Genomic DNA, 19,876 nt, shown 5'->3' with positions numbered 1-19,876 from the left:
AATCATAGTATCACTGTTATGCAAAGCGTCTGCGTACCCTGAAAAGCGCATTAGTATCGTCCTGGCTCACAGATAAACACAGGAAGTGCAGGAGTATCGTCCTGGCTCACAGATAAATACAGGAAATGCAGGAGTATCGTCCTGGCTCACAGATAAACAAATAAAATGCATTAGTATTGTTGTGGCTCACAGATAAATAAATAAAATGCAGGAGTATCGTTGTGGCTCTCAGATAAATACAGGAAATGCAGGAGTATCGTTGTGGCTCTCAGATAAACACAGGAAGTGCAGGAGTATCGTCGTGGCTCACAGATAAACACAGGAAGTGCAGGCGTATCGTCCTGGCTCACAGATAAAGACAGGAAGTGCAGGAGTCCTGGCTCACAGATAAACACAGGAAGTGCAGGAGTCCTGGCTCACAGATAAACACAGGAAGTGCAGGAGTCCTGGCTCACAGATAAACACAGGAAGTGCAGGAGTCCTGGCTCACAGATAAACACAGGAAGTGCAGGAGTCCTGGCTCACAGATAAACACAGGAAGTGCAGGAGTATCGTCCTGGCTCACAGATAGATACAGGAAGTGCAGGAGTATCGTCGTGGCTCACCGATGAAGGGGGGGTCCTTGTTGCAGAAGTCGGTGTTGCAGCACACCGGGTAGATGCCGGTGTTGTCTTTGGTGGAGGGGGCGCAGACGAAGGGCCGGTCGGGCGGGAAGAGGTCAGACTCCTTCAGGCACATCCCGTAGCCCGGCGTGTACTTGCTGCCGGACTTGTTGATGAAGACGTAGCAGAGTCCGTCCGTCACGCAGGTGGAGTTCGGGCATCGCTGGCAGTGGCACTGCAGGGCTGTGGAGAGACAGAGGTGCGTGTGAGTACAGAGGTGTGTGTGAGTACAGAGGAGTGTGAGAGTACAGAGGTGTGTGTGAGTACAGAGGTGTGTGTGTGTGTGTGTGTGTGTGTGCGAGTGCGAGTGCGAGTGCGAGTGCGAGTGCGAGTGCGAGTGTGTGTGTGTGTGTGTGTGTGTGTGTGTGTACAGAGGTAAATGGTTGGCATTTTATATAGCGCCTTTATCCAAAGCACTGTACAATTGATGCTTCTCATTCACCTATTCATACACACACTCACACACCGACGGCGATTGTCTGCCATGCAAGGCGCCGACCAGCTCGTCAGGAGCATTTAGCGGTTAGGTGTCTTGCTCAGGGACACTTCGACACAGCCCGGGCGGGGATCGAACCGGCAACCCTCCGACTGCCAGACGACTGCTCTTACCGCCTGAGCCTGAGGTGTGTGTGTGTGTGTGTGTGTGTGTGTGTGAGAGAGTACAGGGGAGGGGAGAGAGGTGTGTGTGTACAGAGGAGGGAAGACACAGATAATATCACACAATGATGAGGCCGTTCAGCCCAGCAATGCTCGCCTTTTCCCACCACTAAAGCGTACCTTCTGCTTAGTTCGCCTAAAAGCTAAAATAGTATCTCACACCGTATCAATCCCGGTCTTGAAAACCGCCCAGTGTTTTTCGGCCTCCGCTACACGCACTGGCAAGATAATTCCACACAGCGACCGCTCTCTCTGTGTGGAAAGACACGTCTGTGCGGAATTTATCCTTTTTCTCCAATTTCAATCATGAGATGTACAAGTAGGAGAAGAAGACGCGGGGAGAGAGAGGGAGAGAGAGGGAGAGAGAGAGACGCAGGAATACAGAGCGGAGGGGGAGGACACAGTTATTATTATAGAAAGTAATAAAAAAGTTTTGTGACCTCTGTGCTACTGTCCTCCACTACTGACGGTCTTGCATTCCAGAGCCCCCCTCCCCCACGGCTGTGTGAGGCCTGTTGCCATGGAGACTCCAGCATCTCTGAAAACGTCCCTGCTTACGGGAAGAAAAAAAAAAAAAGGGCCTTCCGATCCGGAACGCAGCCACCTGACCGGCCAAAAAAAAAAAAAAAACCCTGAATCTGGCAGCATTCCCTGAACGCAATTACTTTACTACACCCCCGCGCTCCCGCATTACCCAGCCCAGCTGAGGCTCGGCTCCCAGCAATAACATCACATGCGGGCCCACATCAGGCCAGCAGGCAGAGCCAGAGTCTGCCCGTCCGAGATGGTAAACGGTTGCCATTTATATAGCGCCTTTATCCAAAGCGCTGTACAATTGATGCTTCTCCATTCATACACACACTCACACACTCACACACAGACGGCGATTGGATGCCATGCAAGGCGCCGACCAGCTCGTCAGGAGCATTTGGGGGTTAGGTGTCTTGCTCAGGGACACTTCGACACAGCCCGGGCATTACATTACATTACATTACGGGCAGGGGATCGAACCGGCAACCCTCTGACCGCCAGACGACTGCTCTTACTGCCTGAGCCAATGAGACGACTGCTCTTACTGCCGGAGCCAATGAGACGACTGCTCTTGCCGCCTGAGCCACATCGCCCCTGTGAGAGACGCGGGTTCCGTCCCTGGCCTTCAGGACGCCCGGCCCGACGTGAAACGCTCCTGACGAGCCGGTCGGCCGCGGAGAGCGCGTGGGAACGGCCGAATGTGAGGCGCTACAGAAGCGCGGTTCATGCTCACAGCGATGGCGCGGCGCACGGCTCTGTTAGAGCCGGGGTCCGGGGGCCGCAGGACGGGCTGAGTGAGGAGCGGAAAGGAGCGGAAAGGAGCGGAAAGGAGCGGAAAGGAGCGGGCCCGCCCTCGCTCAGGGATCCTCGCTCCAGGTTCAGGGAGAGCCACAGGCGGGCGGGGGTTTGGGTCTTTACACCCCGCCAGTAGCCGATTCAGACCTAGCTGAGCTGAGCTGAGGGGAGTCGGCTCGTGAGATCGATCGCTTCGACCGTCCGATCGATCAAGCGCCGGCACGGCAGCGGAATAAAACCCCCCGGCTGAACCAGCAGCCCAGCGGCGGACATCCTGAGAGGAGGGAGAGAGGGCGCCGGGGGGGCCACCGCAGGAGGCCAGGGAGGCGGGGCTTGCCGCTCCGGGCTCGCGAAGATAGCCGGAATAATCGCTGAGAGACAGCGGAGGAGAGCGCTGGGAAAGGGGTGTGGGAAGCAGGAGGAGGAGACAGGAGCAGTGGGGGCGGGCGAGGGCACAATGCGGGGGGAGTTGAAGGTTAACCAACCTGGGGGGGGTCACAGGGGTGTCCGCTGTCATTTCCGACAATGAATTTAAAGTGACGGTACATTTTTTTTTTCGAGGGACATTTTTTGCCGATAATTTTCCATTTACGTCTGACTCCCGCTGAGATTAACTCCAGCCTCATGCCTTGCGCTGGAATTACATGCTTGTGAATTATAGCGATTACACAGACTGCATAGAGCGCACTACACAACCTGCGTAACAGCTATAGCCCTCTAACATGAACGGGGGCTGAACGGGGGCTGAACGGGGGCTGAACGGGGGCTGAACGGGGGCTGAACGGGGGCTGAACGGGGGCTGAACGGGAGCTGAACGGGGGCTGAACGGGGGCTGAATGGCTGAACGGGGAGCTGAACGGGAGCTGAACGGGTGAACGGGGGCTGAACGGGAGCTGAACGGGGGCTGAACGGGAGCTGAACGGGGGCTGAACGGGGGCTGAACGGGGGCTGAACGGGGGCTGAACGGGAGCTGAACGGGGGCTGAACGGGGGCTGAACGGGTGAACGGGGGCTGAACGGGGCTGAACGGGGGCTGAACGGGGCTGAACGGGGGCTGAACGGGGGCTGAACGGGAGCTGAACGGGGGCTGAACGGGGGGTGAACGGGGGGTGAACGGGGGCTGAACGGGGGCTGAACGGGGGCTGAACGGGGGCTGAACGGGAGCTGAACGGGGGCTGAACGGGGGCTGAACGGGGGCTGAACGGGGCATCCAGAGTATTCCCAGCCTCAGGGCAGCAGAGAACACTGCCTTCCTGACGCCAAACTAGCCTCATAAACGGTAAACGGTTGGCATTTATATAGCGCCTTTATCCAAAGCGCTGCACAATTAACGCTTCTCGTTCACCCATTCATACACACACTCACACACCAACGAAGACTGGCTGCCATGCAAGGCACCACCCAGCTCGTCAGGAGCATTTAGGGGTTAGGTGTCTTGCTCAGGGGCACTTCCACAGGCCCAGGGTGAGATCAAACCGGCAACCCTCTGACTGCCAAACGACCGCTCTGACCTCTTGAGCCAATGTTGGCCATATGACCCTCACAGCCAGAATTTCAAAACAGCAAACCCTCAGCACACAAATAAGCACACAAGCATGGCAAAATATGACAACACCGCAATTATACGGTGTTACTAGATTTGGTATTTCAGCAGGTTTGAAAAAAGATTGAAAGGCAACATTGAAATTCCCAAATAGCTGCTGGCAAGGCCATCTGACAAAATCTCTCTGAAGCAACAACTGGCCAAAGTGCATGGAGAATGGAAGTGCCCAGGAAACTGAAAGAAAGCAATGCACTTCTCTTTTTTTTTTTTTTTTGAGAAATTGGCTCGGCTCTGTGGAAAGTGGAGACCTTCCTCCCTTTATTGGGAGAGTGTTTAACACGCTGTGTTTTGTCAGAGTAGCCATTTTCCTCTTTGAAAAAATAAAAAAATAAAAACATTCTAAAATGCTTGAATGATAAAAGAAATGCAGTGCGGGAAAGCGGTGGGGGGGGCTGAGGTGGCAAACAAAAAACAAACACGAGGTAAAATAATGAAATAAAAATACACCCTGGTGGGAGGCCCATTTCTTCACCATCGCTGCATCCCGCTAAAAGCCTTCCACCCTCTCTCGTGGGGAGACGCTCTAGAAGTTTCTCCCGACAGCGCTCCCAAAACCGGATGCAACAATTACGGCAGAAATCGGAGGTCCAGACAGACCTCTGTGGCAATATAGAAATGTTTGGCTCAGTATGCGGCCCCCTCGGGGGAGGGGGGAGATAAAGCCCTGCGCTCGTCTCCAGAGGACGGGAGAATAAGAGCCTTTGTCGTGCGCCGGCCGGCCCCTGGGAACAAGGGCCCTCAATCCCAGAGAGCTCGCCCCCCGAGAGGCCTGTCCCAACACGCCCGGGCCCCTGGGAATGGGCCCTCAGTCCCTCAGCGGGGGAGCTCACCCCCCCCCCCCCCCCCGGGAGGCCTGTCCCAACACGCCCGGGCCTCCCAGCACTTCACCAAACAGACAAGCGATCTGTCTGGAGCACGGAGAAAGACCTGGAGAAACAGCAACGACATCAGTCATGTCAGCCTGGGGCCACAGGAAGCACCAGGAGACTGAACTCTTAGGAGCTGAACTCTTAGGAGACTGAAGCTGAACTCTTAGGAGCTGAACTCTTAGGAGCTGAACTCTTAGGAGCTGAACTCTTAGGAGCTGAACTCTTAAGGGCTGAACTCTTAGGAGCTGAACTCTTAGGAAACTGAAGCTGAACTCTTAGGAGCTGAACTCTTACGAAACTGAAGCTGAACTCTTAGGAGCTGAACTCTTAGGAGACTGAAGCTGAACTCTTAGGAGGAGTCTGAAGCTGAACTCTTAGGAGCTGAACTCTTAGGAGGAGTCTTAAGCTGAACTCTTAGGAGCTGCCTGCCAGGACAGACTTTGGGTTTCAGAAAGTGCCTTGCCTGAAAACCAGCATTACAGTTTCAGGGGAGAGCTCCGTTGCAGACTTAGCTCAGACTCCGGCACTCGCTGACTGCGCTCTGTGCTCCTCTCCGCCATTGTAAGCGCTGAGAATGGCCCAATATGCTGACTCACTGGGCATGTCCATGAACACCATCACGAGAGAGAGAGGAGAGAGAGAGAGGGAGGGAGAGGAGAGAGGAGAGAGGAGAGATAGAGAGCCCTCCACAGATCCACTAAGCCCCTGGGACAGTCCAACTCAGGCCACCTTCCCTGCACCAACTTGGGGCAGGTTCTGCCAACGCACAGAATCTGCTGAACAGCCAGGCTTTTCGGCCTTGGGACAGAAGTACAGCATTGGTTAGAATTTCTACCTTTACAAAAAAAAGAAAAAAGAAAAAGCCTAACCACTGCCTTTTGTCTTCGAAGGACGAGGCCTTCAGAACCAGAACCAATGCAGGGCTTTTGTGTTCACTGCCAGTTAAAGCCGGGAAGCAGCTAGGCCCTCAGTGAATGCAACACACACGGTTCACACTCCGGAACGGCATCAAGGCCTCCCCTGGCTCTCGTCCGCGAGGAAGACGCGTGTGAGGAAGACGCGCGTGAGGAAGAACGCCGCTTCCTGTCCATCTCCGTGTCGTCACCGGGGAAACGGTTCGGCCCGGTTCCACGGGGGGCCGGAATCGCGACACTCCACTGACTGTCAGAAACGAAGAAGAACGGACAGCGGAGAGGGGCTGGGGCCCAGCAGGATTATGGGAAATCTCAGGGCCATCTCCGTACACAGAGCAATCTCATGAAGGCCGTCTGTCCAGCATCCTTCCCCAGCAATCCCCCAACACCCCTGTGGACAAAACCGGCTGAGGCCCAGCTGGCATGCCGAGATGTTTAGGCTGCGTTTTCCACACTGCTGGCTGGTCAAAGGTGGTCTGCAGCTGATCAAAGCTGATCAAAGGTGGTCTGCAGCTGATCAAAGCTGATCAAAGCTGGTCTGCAGCTGATCAAAGCTGGTCACAAAGGTGGTCTCTGTGGCAGGTCAAAGCTGGTCACAAAGGTGGTCTCTGTGGCAGGTCAAAGCTGGTCTCAAAGGTGGTCTCTGTAGCAGGTCAAAGCTGGTCACAAAGGTGGTCTCTGTGGCAGGTCAAAGCTGGTCTCAAAGGTGGTTTGAGGCTGATCAAAGCTGGTCACAAAGGTGGTCTCTGTGGCAGGTCAAAGCTGGTCTCAAAGGTGGTCTCTGTAGCAGGTCAAAGCTGGTCACAAAGGTGGTCTCTGTGGCAGGTCAAAGCTGGTCTCAAAGGTGGTATCTGGCAGGTCAAAGCTGGTCTCAAAGGTGGTCTCTGTGGCAGGTCAAAGCTGGTCACAAAGGTGGTCTCTGGCAGGTCTAAGCTGGTCTCAAAGGTGGTCTCTGTGGCAGGTCAAAGCTGGCCTCAAAGGTGGTCTCTGTGGCAGGTCAAAGGTGGTCTCTGTGGCAGGTCAAAGCTGGTCTCAAAGGTGGTCTCTGTGGCAGGTCAAAGCTGGTCACAAAGGTGGTCTCTGTGGCAGGTCAAAGCTGGTCTCAAAGGTGGTCTCTGTAGCAGGTCAAAGCTGGTCACAAAGGTGGTCTCTGTGGCAGGTCAAAGCTGGTCTCAAAGGTGGTTTGAGGCTGATCAAAGCTGGTCACAAAGGTGGTCTCTGTGGCAGGTCAAAGCTGGTCTCAAAGGTGGTCTCTGTAGCAGGTCAAAGCTGGTCACAAAGGTGGTCTCTGTGGCAGGTCAAAGCTGGTCTCAAAGGTGGTATCTGGCAGGTCAAAGCTGGTCTCAAAGGTGGTCTCTGTGGCAGGTCAAAGCTGGTCACAAAGGTGGTCTCTGGCAGGTCTAAGCTGGTCTCAAAGGTGGTCTCTGTGGCAGGTCAAAGCTGGCCTCAAAGGTGGTCTCTGTGGCAGGTCAAAGGTGGTCTCTGTGGCAGGTCAAAGCTGGTCTCAAAGGTGGTCTCTGTGGCAGGTCAAAGCTGGTTTAGCTGGGCGAATAAACTGCTGGGCGAACGGGTAGACTAGCTAGAGTACAGGCCGGTTGACCAGTCAAAGCCGTTTAAGCCATCTTGACCAGCGTAGTGTGGTTGAAGCTGGAATTTGTAATCTTGGGCAGGGCTCATAGCAGGAGCCCCGTCACAGACAGAAACAGCACCCGCTGATGGAGCCCAGCGGTGCCCAGCGATCCACCTCCTCGCTCGGAGAGAGAGGGGGGGAGGGGGGGGTTCTCAGCTCCCTCCACGCCGGGGTTGCGGTCATGTGACCACCCTCACCCCGGCAATTTAGGTGCCCCAGGGACACGGCGGTAAATCATTCACCTGAGCAGGTCAGGTGGGGCGAACAACAACCGCCTGCTGGTGGAAAGGTTCTCAGTGTCAAATTGGGACATCTAAAAAAAAAAAAACAATGTGAACCTAGCCACACGACATCGCAGTTAATTTTACACTGCAGTTATTTAGCTGATGCTTTTTATCCAAAGCGATTTACAGTTGAAAAGGCAAAGAAGGGCCAGTCCCCCATGGAGCAGTGTGGGGTTAAGGGCCTCGCTCAAGGGCTTAAAAGCTACACTGATCTTACTGCGGCTACACCGGGGCTTGAACCACCAACCTTCCTGCACCACAGCTACAGCCAACATAAGCAAATACCTGCTTTGCACAAAAGAGAACAGTATCCAAAAAAGGCTACTAGGAATCTACCAACAACGACAACAAGCCCAATGTACTCAGTGCACAAGACGCAAGACACAAGAAATAGTGCACAGGGGACAGGGGACAGGGGACAGGGGACAGGGGACAGGGGACAGGGCACAGGGCACAGGGCACAGGGCACAGGGCACAGGGCACAGGGGACAGGGGACAGGGGACAGGAGGCAGAGGACAGGGCACAGGAGGCAGAGGACAGGGCACAGGGGACAGGAGGCAGGGCACAGGGCACAGGGGACAGGGCACAGGGCACAGGGGACAGGGGACAGGGCACAGGGGACAGGGGACAGGGGACAGGGGACAGGGGACAGGGCACAGGGCACAGGGCACAGGGCACAGGGGACAGGGGACAGGGGACAGGGGACAGGGGACATGGCACAGGGGACAGGGGACAGGGGACAGGGGACAGGGGACAGGGGACAGGGGACAGGTTTACAGTGAGCAGTACATGGACCAGAGAGTAGGGAGTGCAGGGTGAGGAACACTGAGCAGGCAGGAGAGGAGAGGAGAGGAGAGGAGAGGAGAGGAGGAGAGAGGAGAGGGAGAAGGAAACAGCACGGCTCTGGAGGACTGGAATTTATGGCTCTGCACTCTGAGTAATGTACCACACATTAAACCTGCACACACACGCGCACACACACATACGCACGCACGCACGCACGCACGCACGCACACGCACACGCACACGCACACGCACACACACGCATACACAAATATACATTCAACCGACCATGGAATGGTGTTACAATGAACTGATTATTAATAAACACTCTTAAAACATCACCACTTAACGAACCATAAGAATTTCAGAAGAAGCTACGATTAATGCCGCGATCAGCCGGTGGCATCTTAACCGCTCTTTAAAAAAAACAAAAAAACATTGTGGTTAAGAGTGTGATATCCAGCCACAGTATCCAGCGCAGTATTTCACAGCGCCGCTGTCACAACGGACCTCGTGACTCTCCAGAGATTGCCACAGGCTGGCGGCACGCCAAGCTCCAGGCTGAGGCAAACGCTGAGGCAAACGCTGAGGCAAACGCCGAGGCAAACGCTGAGGCAAACGCCGAGGCAAACGCCCGCACACAGACCAGGGGGCCGAGCATTTCGGACACGCGCCGCGGCCCAAACGTCGGGGACCGGTCGGCGTTCGGCGCGTCCCTCCTCTCGCTTTAATGGCAACGTGCGCTCCAGCTGGCACGGACTCCCACGAATCTGGGGCGAAGCCCGATGATTCATGTTACCCCAGCGTCGTTTGACAGCGTTCCAAAGGGCGTTTTTTTTGCGATGCTGCTGAACGCCTGGCTTTTGTCGATGGTCAAGCGGCCCCCGTAAATGTTCGGTGGGGTCGAGGTCAGGTGCTTGTGAACTGGGCGGCACTCCTTGCTCTTTGTTGGGCCTTTAGAGTAGTTACTCATTTCTTTATAATGTTATTCATCCATCCATCCATCCATTACCTGAACCCGCTTATCCTGAACAGGGTCGCAGGGGGGCTGGAGCCTATCCCAGCACACATTGGGCGAAAGGCAGGAATACACCCTGGACAGGTCGCCAGTCCATCGCAGGGCACACACACCACTCACTCACACACTCATACCTACGGGCAATTTAGACTCTCCAATCAGCCTAACCTGCATGTCTTTGGACTGTGGGAGGAAACCGGAGTACCCGGAGGAAACCCACGCAGACACGGGGAGAACATGCAAACTCCGCACAGAGAGGCCCCGGCCGACCGGGATTCGAACCCAGGACCTCCTTGCTGTGAGGCGGCAGTGCTACCCACTGCACCATCCGTGCCGCCGCAGTAGTTATTCATGTCTTTCAAAATCAAAAAGCTTTCTGTTTATTTCCAGGATTACATGAGGGGGGAAAAACATCCCAGATTTTCGATGTGGTCTCAGACTTTGGTCCCCACTGTAGATTAATACAGAAACATAATAATAAATTACCCGGTAATAATCGTAAAGCCGTGATATTTCCTCAGGCTATAAGCGTACAAGTCAATACATCACGCCGTGACATCCTTAAGATGTATTCAATATCATGAAGCGTCCCTGAAAAAAAACACTCTTTTCCAGTTTTAAAAAAATGATTGTTTCGACTTGCATTCGCCAGTTTGAGCAGGTCCCAGATGAATGCGAACCAAATGGCAATGAAAGGAACATGGTTCAAGATTCGTCACGTCCATTTCACAAACATCAATGGGGGGGGGGGCGGGGATCCTATTCATCAGAGAACCCTGTGACAGTGCAGGTGTACACAGGAAGGGGCAGACGGGAGCTGGGACTCCACGAAGACGTCCCGGGAGAAGAAGAAGACCCAACAGCTAAAGTACCGGAGCTGGATGCAGCTTTCAGTTTGTTCCAGGTGCGCACCGAGGGCCTTTTGGCCGAGTTTGGCCGGCTCTCGTGGAGCGGCGTGATTGGCTCGTCGCTCCGAGGGGAGGGACTTGGCAGGGGCCGTAGGATCGCCCCGGGCGCCTCGGAATCACGGTCCCGGGGCTCTGAGACGAGACGGCTTGCGGAAGGCGCCGAGGGACGGGGTCGTAAGCCGGTGCGTCCCCCAGCTAACACTAACTGGATTAGATGGGGCACAACTGGCTACCAAATTGGGAGAAAAAAGGGGGGGGGGGGGGGGAAACAGGAATAAATGTAAATCAGAGGAGTCCAGGAGCCGGCCCCGCAGGCTCCCGGGGCCCAGGCGGGGGGGGGGGGGGCGGGAGTTGGCGAGACGCCGAACGAGAAGAGGGAAGTGATTAATTCAGCCGCAACAGGAGCCCCGTGGATGAGGTTTCACAAATCGATGGATACTGGATTCTGGGAGGCACCCCCCGGGGAGCGCTGAGGCAGTAACCCAACGACCCCGGGGCGGGGCGGCCCACACCGGGCCGCCGCCGTCCAGAAACGGGGGTGCGGGGGGGGGGGGGCCAGGGGGGGGGTCTGGGTGTTCGGAGCAGTCCCAGGGCACCAGAAGAACCAGGAGGTCTCGTACAGCGCTCCCTATTCCGCGCACTGCGGGGTTTCTGCCGGGTTCTTTGGGATTCCGGGCGCCCCGGTTTCGCCGGAGTCAGTAACGTTTTCGGCAGAAGCTCGATATACGACACGGTGCGCGAGCCCAGCGCGGTTCTGGGGAGGGGCCGCGTGGGGTTGCCGTGGCAACCCACCACGAGCGCCGTCCCGACCCCCCCCTTCCTCACCTCCTCTCTGACCGCCCCCCACCCCCCGACCCCCCCGTCCTCACCTACTCTCTGACCGCCCCCCACCCCCCCGTCCTCACCTCCTCTCTGACCGCCCCCCACCCCCCGACCCCCCCGTCCTCACCTCCTCTCTGACCGCCCCCCACCCCCCCGTCCTCACCTCCTCTCTGACCGCCCCCCACCCCCCGACCCCCCCCGTCCTCACCTCCTCTCTGACCGCCCCCCACCCCCCCACCCCCCCGTCCTCATCTCCTCTCTGACCGCCCCCCACCCCCCCACCCCCCCGTCCTCATCTCCTCTCTGACCGCCCCCCACCCCCCCACCCCCCCGTCCTCACCTCCTCTCAACAGCAAGGCGAGCATCACAGTTCCTCCTGCAAGACCACCCCAGACGCAGGCAGGAGCTTTCACTCGCTCTCCCTCTCCCTCTCTATCTCGCTGAGAGGAACCGCAGCAGAACTCCAGGATGCTTTACACCAAATCAGTGTGACACTCAGTGAGCACTTTATTAGGTATTTATTAGACTTTTCGGTCTCCTGCTGCCGTAGCCTAACCACTTAGAGGGTTTGAGGCGTTGTGTGTTCAGCGATTACTGTCTTCCTGTCAGTTTTCTCTCCTCTGACCTCTCTCATGAACAAACTCTAGAGACTGTTTGAAAATCCCGAAAAGATTAGCAGTTTCTGTGATACTCAAACCACCTTTGGTCTGAACAACAGCTGAACCTCTTGACCACGTCTGCCTGCTTTTACGCATTTAGTTGCTGCCACACGATCGGCTGATTAAATATTTGCATTAAAAGGCCATTCAGCCCAGAAATTCTTGCCTCTTCCTACCACTAAAGTGTACCTACTGCATAGCTGAAAAGGTAGCATCTAGTGCTGTATGAAGCCTGGTGTTGAAAAGCCCCCAGCGACTCCCTTCTCCTTCACGGTTGAATTTTCACCTGAATTTCACTCAGACAGACGGAACCCCACAGAGACAGGTGTGCATATGCTGGGATCATGTGATCTTCTATAATTGCACACAGATGCCAGCCTTTCAACGAACTGTGCCGACTATCTCCCACAACCTGAAGTCGGCTAAATTTAGTCCGTCAAAATCTCACGGAAACAATACGCGTGGGTTTCAGTTTTCAACGTAGACATTCTTTGCTTTAAAATTGTGGAAATAATATTTTACAGTTACTATGGCAAAAACATAAAATGAGTACATTGCATTGTAGGTCAGAGGGGCAGTTCTCCTACACTCTCTGCTTTTACTGCAGAAACACTGATAACACAGACAATGTGATTCAGCCTTCCGATCAATGAACCGGTCAAAAACACCTTCCACAATTCACCAATAAAAAAAAAAAGTAATTAATGGAATTTGGCAGACGCTCTTATCCAGAGCGACGTACAGTTGATTATACGAAGCAGGAGACAATCCTCCCCTGGAGCAATGCAGGGTTAAGGGCCTTGCTCAAGGGTCCAACGGCTGTGCGGATCTTATTGTGGCGACACCGGGGATCGAACCGCCGACCTTGCGGGTCCCAGTCATGTACCTTAACCACTACACTGCAGGCTGCCTGTAAACTCCTCGCCCAATGGCTATGAATACCTCATCCTTAGCATTGAAACACCGAACGATGCGGAGAAACAACCGCACTGCCGCTCTTTGGTTCACACTGTGGCGTGGATTCATGTATATTTACACAATGGCCACATTTAAGGCTGAAGAATCAGTCAGGAGGGATAAGGAGAGAGCAATTGTATGTGGCCACCACATGCAAAATAATTCCCTTTTTGGGGGTTGTCTTGCTTTTGCATCTCCATTGCACCCGTTGTCTCTTTCATTTGCGCCAAAGCAGGTGAAACCAACATAAACAGGACCAGCCGGGACAAACCAACACAAACAGGACCGGCTAGGAGAAACCAACACAAACAGGACCGGCTAGGAGAAACCAACACAAACAGGACCGGCTAGGAGAAACGAACACAAACAGGACCGGCCAGGAGAAACCAACACAAACAGGACCGGCCAGGAGACCGGTTGATTTCCCCCTAGCTAAGGGAATTACCTGAGGGTGTTTTTCTTTGGGAAGGGAAACAGTTAAGTGCTTTGCTGCAACGGCCGACGTTTTACGGTAGCAAAACGTGACCGTAACCACGGACGCTTTGTCTCATCGGTTACGATCGCTGACCGCAGGCGACACAGTAAAATAAGGTTTTGACCACTAACCTACAGTAGCCGAGCTATACGTCATTCTGCGAAAATGGAAAATACAGAAAACAAGAAAAGGAAACCAAACTGGACGGATGAGGGGAAGTGTATGTGTGAAAATGAAACCATTTTAAAAAGCGAACTCAGAAATGTAGCCGTGAAGACAATTCAGGAGGTTGTTAGAAAAATACGAGAATATGCATGTCTGCGAAAAAAAGGTTCGAAGTTAAACGTACGCGGCTCCTACAGCGTTCCCGTTTTATGAGCGTTTGCTCCCGGAAATCGATGTGTGCTGGAAAATCATTTGGGAGCACTTGCGCTAATTGGGATGCATTAGTGTGCTCTGAGTGTGTGTGTGTGTGTGTGTGTGTGTGTGTGTGAGTGTGAGTGTGAGTGTGTGTGGGTGTGTGAGTGCAGGTGTCTGTGGGTGTGTGTGTGTGTGTGTGTGTGCGTGCGAGTGTGTGTGTGTGTGTGTGTGTGTGTGTGTGAGTGTGTGTGTGAGTGTGTGAGTGTGAGTGTGAGTGTGAGTGTGTGTGGGTGTGTGAGTGCAGGTGTCTGTGGGTGTGTGTGTGTGTGTGTGTGTGCGTGCGAGTGTGTGTGTGTGTGTGTGTGTGTGTGTGTGTGTGAGTGTGTGTGTGAGTGTGTGAGTGTGTGTGAGTGTGTGAGTATGTGTGTGTGTGAGTGTGTGAGTGTGTGTGTGTGTGAGTGTGTGAGTGTGTGTGTGTGTGTGTCTGTTTCTGGGAAAAGATGTTCGCACAGAGTGCTGAAGTGCTGACACTGAATGACTGAGATAAACCCGGAGAGGAGAGTTTGTTATCAAGTTTGTTATGCGAAGCGCAACGCTTTTCACACACAGACACACAGACACACAGACACACAGACACACAGTCTCTCTCTCGCTCTCTCAATGCTGTTCTCCCCTCATCCTGTACACCAGTGGAGCCACTGGACACCCCCACCCTCCCAGGCAACCAGTCCCAGGGCAGGGGGAGTGTGTGTGTGTGTGTGTGTGTGTGTGTGTGTGTGTGTGTGTGTGTGTGTGTGAGAGTGTGTGTGTGTGTGTGTGTGTGTGTGTGTGTGTGTGTGTCGGGGGGATGGGACAGGGGAGTGATTTGTATTCTCTTTAACTAAATGTAAACCCAACATAAACCCAGCTGCATTAATTACCTCCATCACCCCTCCCCTACCTCTCCTCTATACATCAGAGTAGAGAAGTGCAAATGCTACACCCAGGTGGATATACACACACACACACACACACGCACACACACAAAGTTGCAGATGGAGACACACACAGGCGCACACAGGCACACACACAGGAGCACACAAAGTTGCAGACTGAGACACAAACACAGCACATGTGTTATGGTCTTAAATGCAGCCTGCACTCAAGGGTTAAACCAACTGATTGCTTGGTTCACTATCCCTGCTCGCTGTGGTGAATGGCACCGCTTATGAGCGGAATAAATATTTACATCTTTATTCAAGAGATCATTTCTTTATTCAGAAGAGAAGTGTTCCAGCAAACCGCTAACGATCACTAATGACAGCTTGTTTTGTTTAGGCTTTTATGCACACAGTGAATGCACACAATATGGTGCGCAAAACATATTTATACTTCATTAATTACCAAATGCTTTGCAAAATATCACGGTGTGCAAGGCATATATTTCATCCACATTCTGATGTTATTTTCATATCGTGTTTTCACGCATCATAATAGGTAAGGATGCAATTTTAATCATTTGTCTGACAAACAGAAATCCTTCTGCACAATTTCATAAGAAAAAACAATCCAACTGCAAGCTCACTCACACACTTTCTCACTCTCACAATCACACACTCTCTCTCTCACACACACTCACTCACACTCACTCACACACTCACACACTCACTCACACACTCACTCACACACACACTCTCACACACACTCTCACACACACTCTCACACACACTCTCACACACACTCTCACACACACTCACACACACACTCACACACACACTCACACACACACTCACACACACACTCTCACACACTCTCACACACTCTCACACACTCTCACACACTCTCACACACCGCAGATGTCCCATTGTCCTGATCAGCTGCTGCTCCCCACCACATCCCCAGAAGTCATTTGCAGAGGTCGTGACCCCTCCTCTCCGTCAGCTCTTTGTCCGCTGCCTCCTGGCACCCCCCTCCCCCCACTACGCGCCCCTCCCCTCTCGACCCTAACCCCCCCCCTACAGCGCAGGGCCCTGCTACATCACGTAACAAGGCTTCCAGAGACGTCCGCAGATTGACACCAGTGAGCACTGCAGGGATCACAGAGCAGAGGGTGCATCTTCACCCCACAGAGCCTGCTGCCTGAGCCTGTGACGGAGGTTCTGCTGCCTGAGCCCGGGACGGAGGTTCTGCTGCCTGAGCCCGGGACGGAGGTTCTGCTGCCTGAGCCCGTGACGGAGGTTCTGCTGTCTGAGCCCGTGACGGAGGTTCTGCTGTCTGAGCCCCGTGACGGAGGTTCTGCTGTCTGAGCCCCGTGACGGAGGTTCTGCTGTCTGAGCCCCGTGACGGAGGTTCTGCTGTCTGAGCCCGTGACGGAGGTTCTGCTGTCTGAGCCCGTGACGGAGGTTCTGCTGCTTGAGCCCGTGACGGAGGTTCTGCTGCACGGCCGGTCATCACAGGGCTTCATCAGATTAAACCCGTGTGTTTAAGCACCGGAACACGAGCCGCTTGCCACACTCATTAAACACACGCTCAGCCGTCTGTTAAAGGCTGCTGCACAGGGGAGCACATAAACTGCACGCGCGCGCACACACACACACACGCCCCGCACACACACACACACACACACACACACACACACACACACACACTCACACACACACACACACACACACACACACAGGCACACGCACACGCGCACACGCACACACGCACACACGCACACACGCACACACGCACACACGCACACACGCAGACACGCAGACACGCACACACGCAGACACGCACACACGCAGACACGCAGACACACACACACACACACACACACACACACACGTACACACACGTACACACACACACGTACACACACGCCCCGCACGCGCGCACACACACACACACACGCCCCGCACACGTGCACACACACACACAAGTACGCACACGCCCCGCACGTGCACACACACACACACGCCCCACAAGTACACACACGCCCCGCACGTGCACGCACACACACACACACACACACACACACACACACGTACACACAAGCCCCGTGCACGCACGCGCACACACACACACACACACACACACGCCCTACACGCACACACACACACACACACGCCCCGCACACGCGCACACACACACACAAGTACGCACACGCCCCGCACGTGCACACACACACACACGCCCCACAAGTACACACACGCCCCGCACGTGCACGCACACACACACACACACACACACACACACGTACACACAAGCCCCGCGCACGCACGCGCACACACACACACACACACACACACACACACACGCCCTACACGCACACACACACACACACACACATGCCCCACACGCACACACGCACACACACACGCCCCGCACGCGCAGACAAGCACAGACATGCGCACGCGCAAGCCCACACACACACACACACACACACACACATACGCCCCACACGCGCCTTGCAGGCAGGCACACACACGCGCACGCAGACATGCACACACACACACACTAAGCTGACTCTTGTACACACAAACACACACATACACACACACAGACAATCACAGACACACACACACACGCAAGCTGACTCTTGCACACACAGACAATCACAGACAGACACAGACACAGACACAAACACACACACACACACACACACACACACACACACACACAAACCTGCTACATTCACCTGCTCCGGTAACTGTGTGAGCAAGGCACCAAGCTGTTACCCAGAAGGCTGTGGGCCCAACCCACATCAGCTCCACCAAGACATTTACCCCAAAACACACGGCCGGCTGAATCAAGAGCACACACGCCCGCTGAATCAAGCGTAACGCCCCCGGCTGAATGAATGGTGACTGCATAAAACTCCAACCATGTAAACTTCCCGGGACAAGGACGTCTGCCAGGAAAAGGGAAAATAATTACATTTAAAAACGGAATGTCACGGAAAACATCCAGAGGGCCAGCCTGCAGGAGCGAGGATTCGAGCCAGCAACCCCCCCCCCCCACCCCCCCACTCGACTCAGGGGAGAGAGACGCATCTCCCTGCCTGCCAAATCTAGAGGGAAACACATTCATTATCTCACAGACAGTGTCACTACAGCGCAACAGCACACAGCCACAGAAACACATCCATTATCTCACAGACATCCATTATCTCACAGACATCCAATATCTCACAAACATCCATTATCTCACAGACAGTGTCACTACAGCGCACCAGCACACAGCCACAGAAACACATTCATTATCTCACAAACATCCAATATCTCACAGACATTCATTATCTCACAGACATCCTTTATCTCACAGACATCCTTTATCTCACAGACATCCATTTTCTCAGGAGCAGTGTCACTCCAGCGGGAAGCGGCCAGGCTTCCACAGCGCCGATCGAGACGACTTCCCGGTGGAAATTCCAGAACGATGACAAAAAAAACCCCAAAAACCCAAAACCAGACCCAGTCTAGGAGGAAGTGATGTCACACTCATTACATTCGTGCATCAGACTCCGTTACCCCGGCAAGGCGCTCCTCTCATGTCCCAAAGGAGGCGCAGCCCCACTGACCCGTCTGTCCAGCCAGATTCTGCTGTCCAGAGCTTACACACACACACACACACACACACTCACACGCTCACACACACACACACATAAACAGCCAATACTTTTCATCGTAATTATCTCCAGGCAGGATCTGGCCGCAAGTTACACAAGCGTAGCCCGTGGGTATGAGCAGTTAAAAAAAATAAAAAATAAAAAATAAAAACGGTTTCCAACAGGACGCGGGAATTAAGCAAACATGTTTTCGGGGGGGAGTTGGGGATTAAAGTTCAATAAAAAAAGAATCAATAGTACCTGAAACGGTATCGGATAGAAAACAGCGGCTGGGGCAAACACACACCGAGCCAGACAGACCTTAGAGGACCTCAGGAAGGCCAAGGTACCTGTCTCAGAGACAGCACCTGGGCCAACCAAGCTCTGTCCCTGGGTTCAGTACCGGCAGCAACAGCACTGTCTCAGAGACAGCACCTGGGCCAACCAAGCTCTGTCCCTGGGTTCAGTACTGGCAGCAACAGCACTGTCTCAGAGACAGCACCTGGGCCAACCAAGCTCTGTCCCTGGGTTCAGTACTGGCAGCAACAGCTCTGTCTCAGAGACGGCACCTGGGCCAACCAAGCTCTGTCCCTGGGTTCAGTACCGGCAGCAACAGCACTGTCTCAGAGACGGCACCTGGGCCAACCAAGCTCTGTCCCTGGGTTCAGTACCGGCAGCAACAGCTCTGTCTCAGAGACGGCACCCGGGCGGGAGGCACACACGCCCGCTGAATCAAGCATACACACGCCCGCTGAATCAAGCGTAACGCCCCCGGCTGAATGAATGGTGACTGCATAAAACTCCAACCATGTAAACTTCCCGGGACAAGGACGTCTGCCAGGAAAAGGGAAAATAATTACATTTAAAAACGGAATGTCACGGAAAACATCCAGAGGGCCAGCCTGCAGGAGCGAGGATTCGAGCCAGCAACCCCCCCCCCCCCCCCACCCCCACTCGACTCAGGGGAGAGAGACGCATCTCCCTGCCTGCCAAATCTAGAGGGGAGCACTACTGCGCTCCGTGAAACACATTCATTATCTCACAGACAGTGTCACTACAGCGCAACAGCACACAGCCTCAGAAACACATTAATTATCTCACAAACATCCAATATCTCACAGACATACTTTATCTCACAGACATACTTTATCTCACAGACATACTTTATCTCACAGACATACTTTATCTCACAGACATCCTTTATCTCACAGACATCCTTTATCTCACAGACATCCACTATCTCACAAACATCCATTATCTCACAGACATCCATTATCTCACAGACATCCATTATCTCACACACATCCATTTTCTCAGGAGCAGTGTCACTCCAGCGGGAAGCGGCCAGGCTTCCACGGCGCCGATCGAGACGACTT

The 19,876-nt window shown here is 54.1% G+C and overlaps 1 protein-coding gene across 1 annotated transcript in view; it reads right to left on the bottom strand.

Annotated features, from left to right (window-relative positions):
• Positions 1-19,876, bottom strand: part of LOC133137174 (TGF-beta receptor type-1-like) — a 57,975-nt gene that overhangs the window by 27,059 nt on the left and 11,040 nt on the right. Inside the window, exon 2 of the mRNA XM_061255263.1 lies at positions 606-845. Within this exon, the coding sequence (XP_061111247.1) occupies positions 606-845 (240 nt within the window). The remainder of the gene's footprint in view (positions 1-605; positions 846-19,876) is intronic.

Source organism: Conger conger, chromosome 9, assembly GCF_963514075.1.
Source record: "Conger conger chromosome 9, fConCon1.1, whole genome shotgun sequence".
NCBI classification, from domain to species: Eukaryota; Metazoa; Chordata; class Actinopteri; order Anguilliformes; family Congridae; genus Conger; species Conger conger.
The sequence above is the reverse complement of the archived record's forward strand: the minus strand, read 5'-3'. Positions and strand labels throughout refer to the sequence as shown.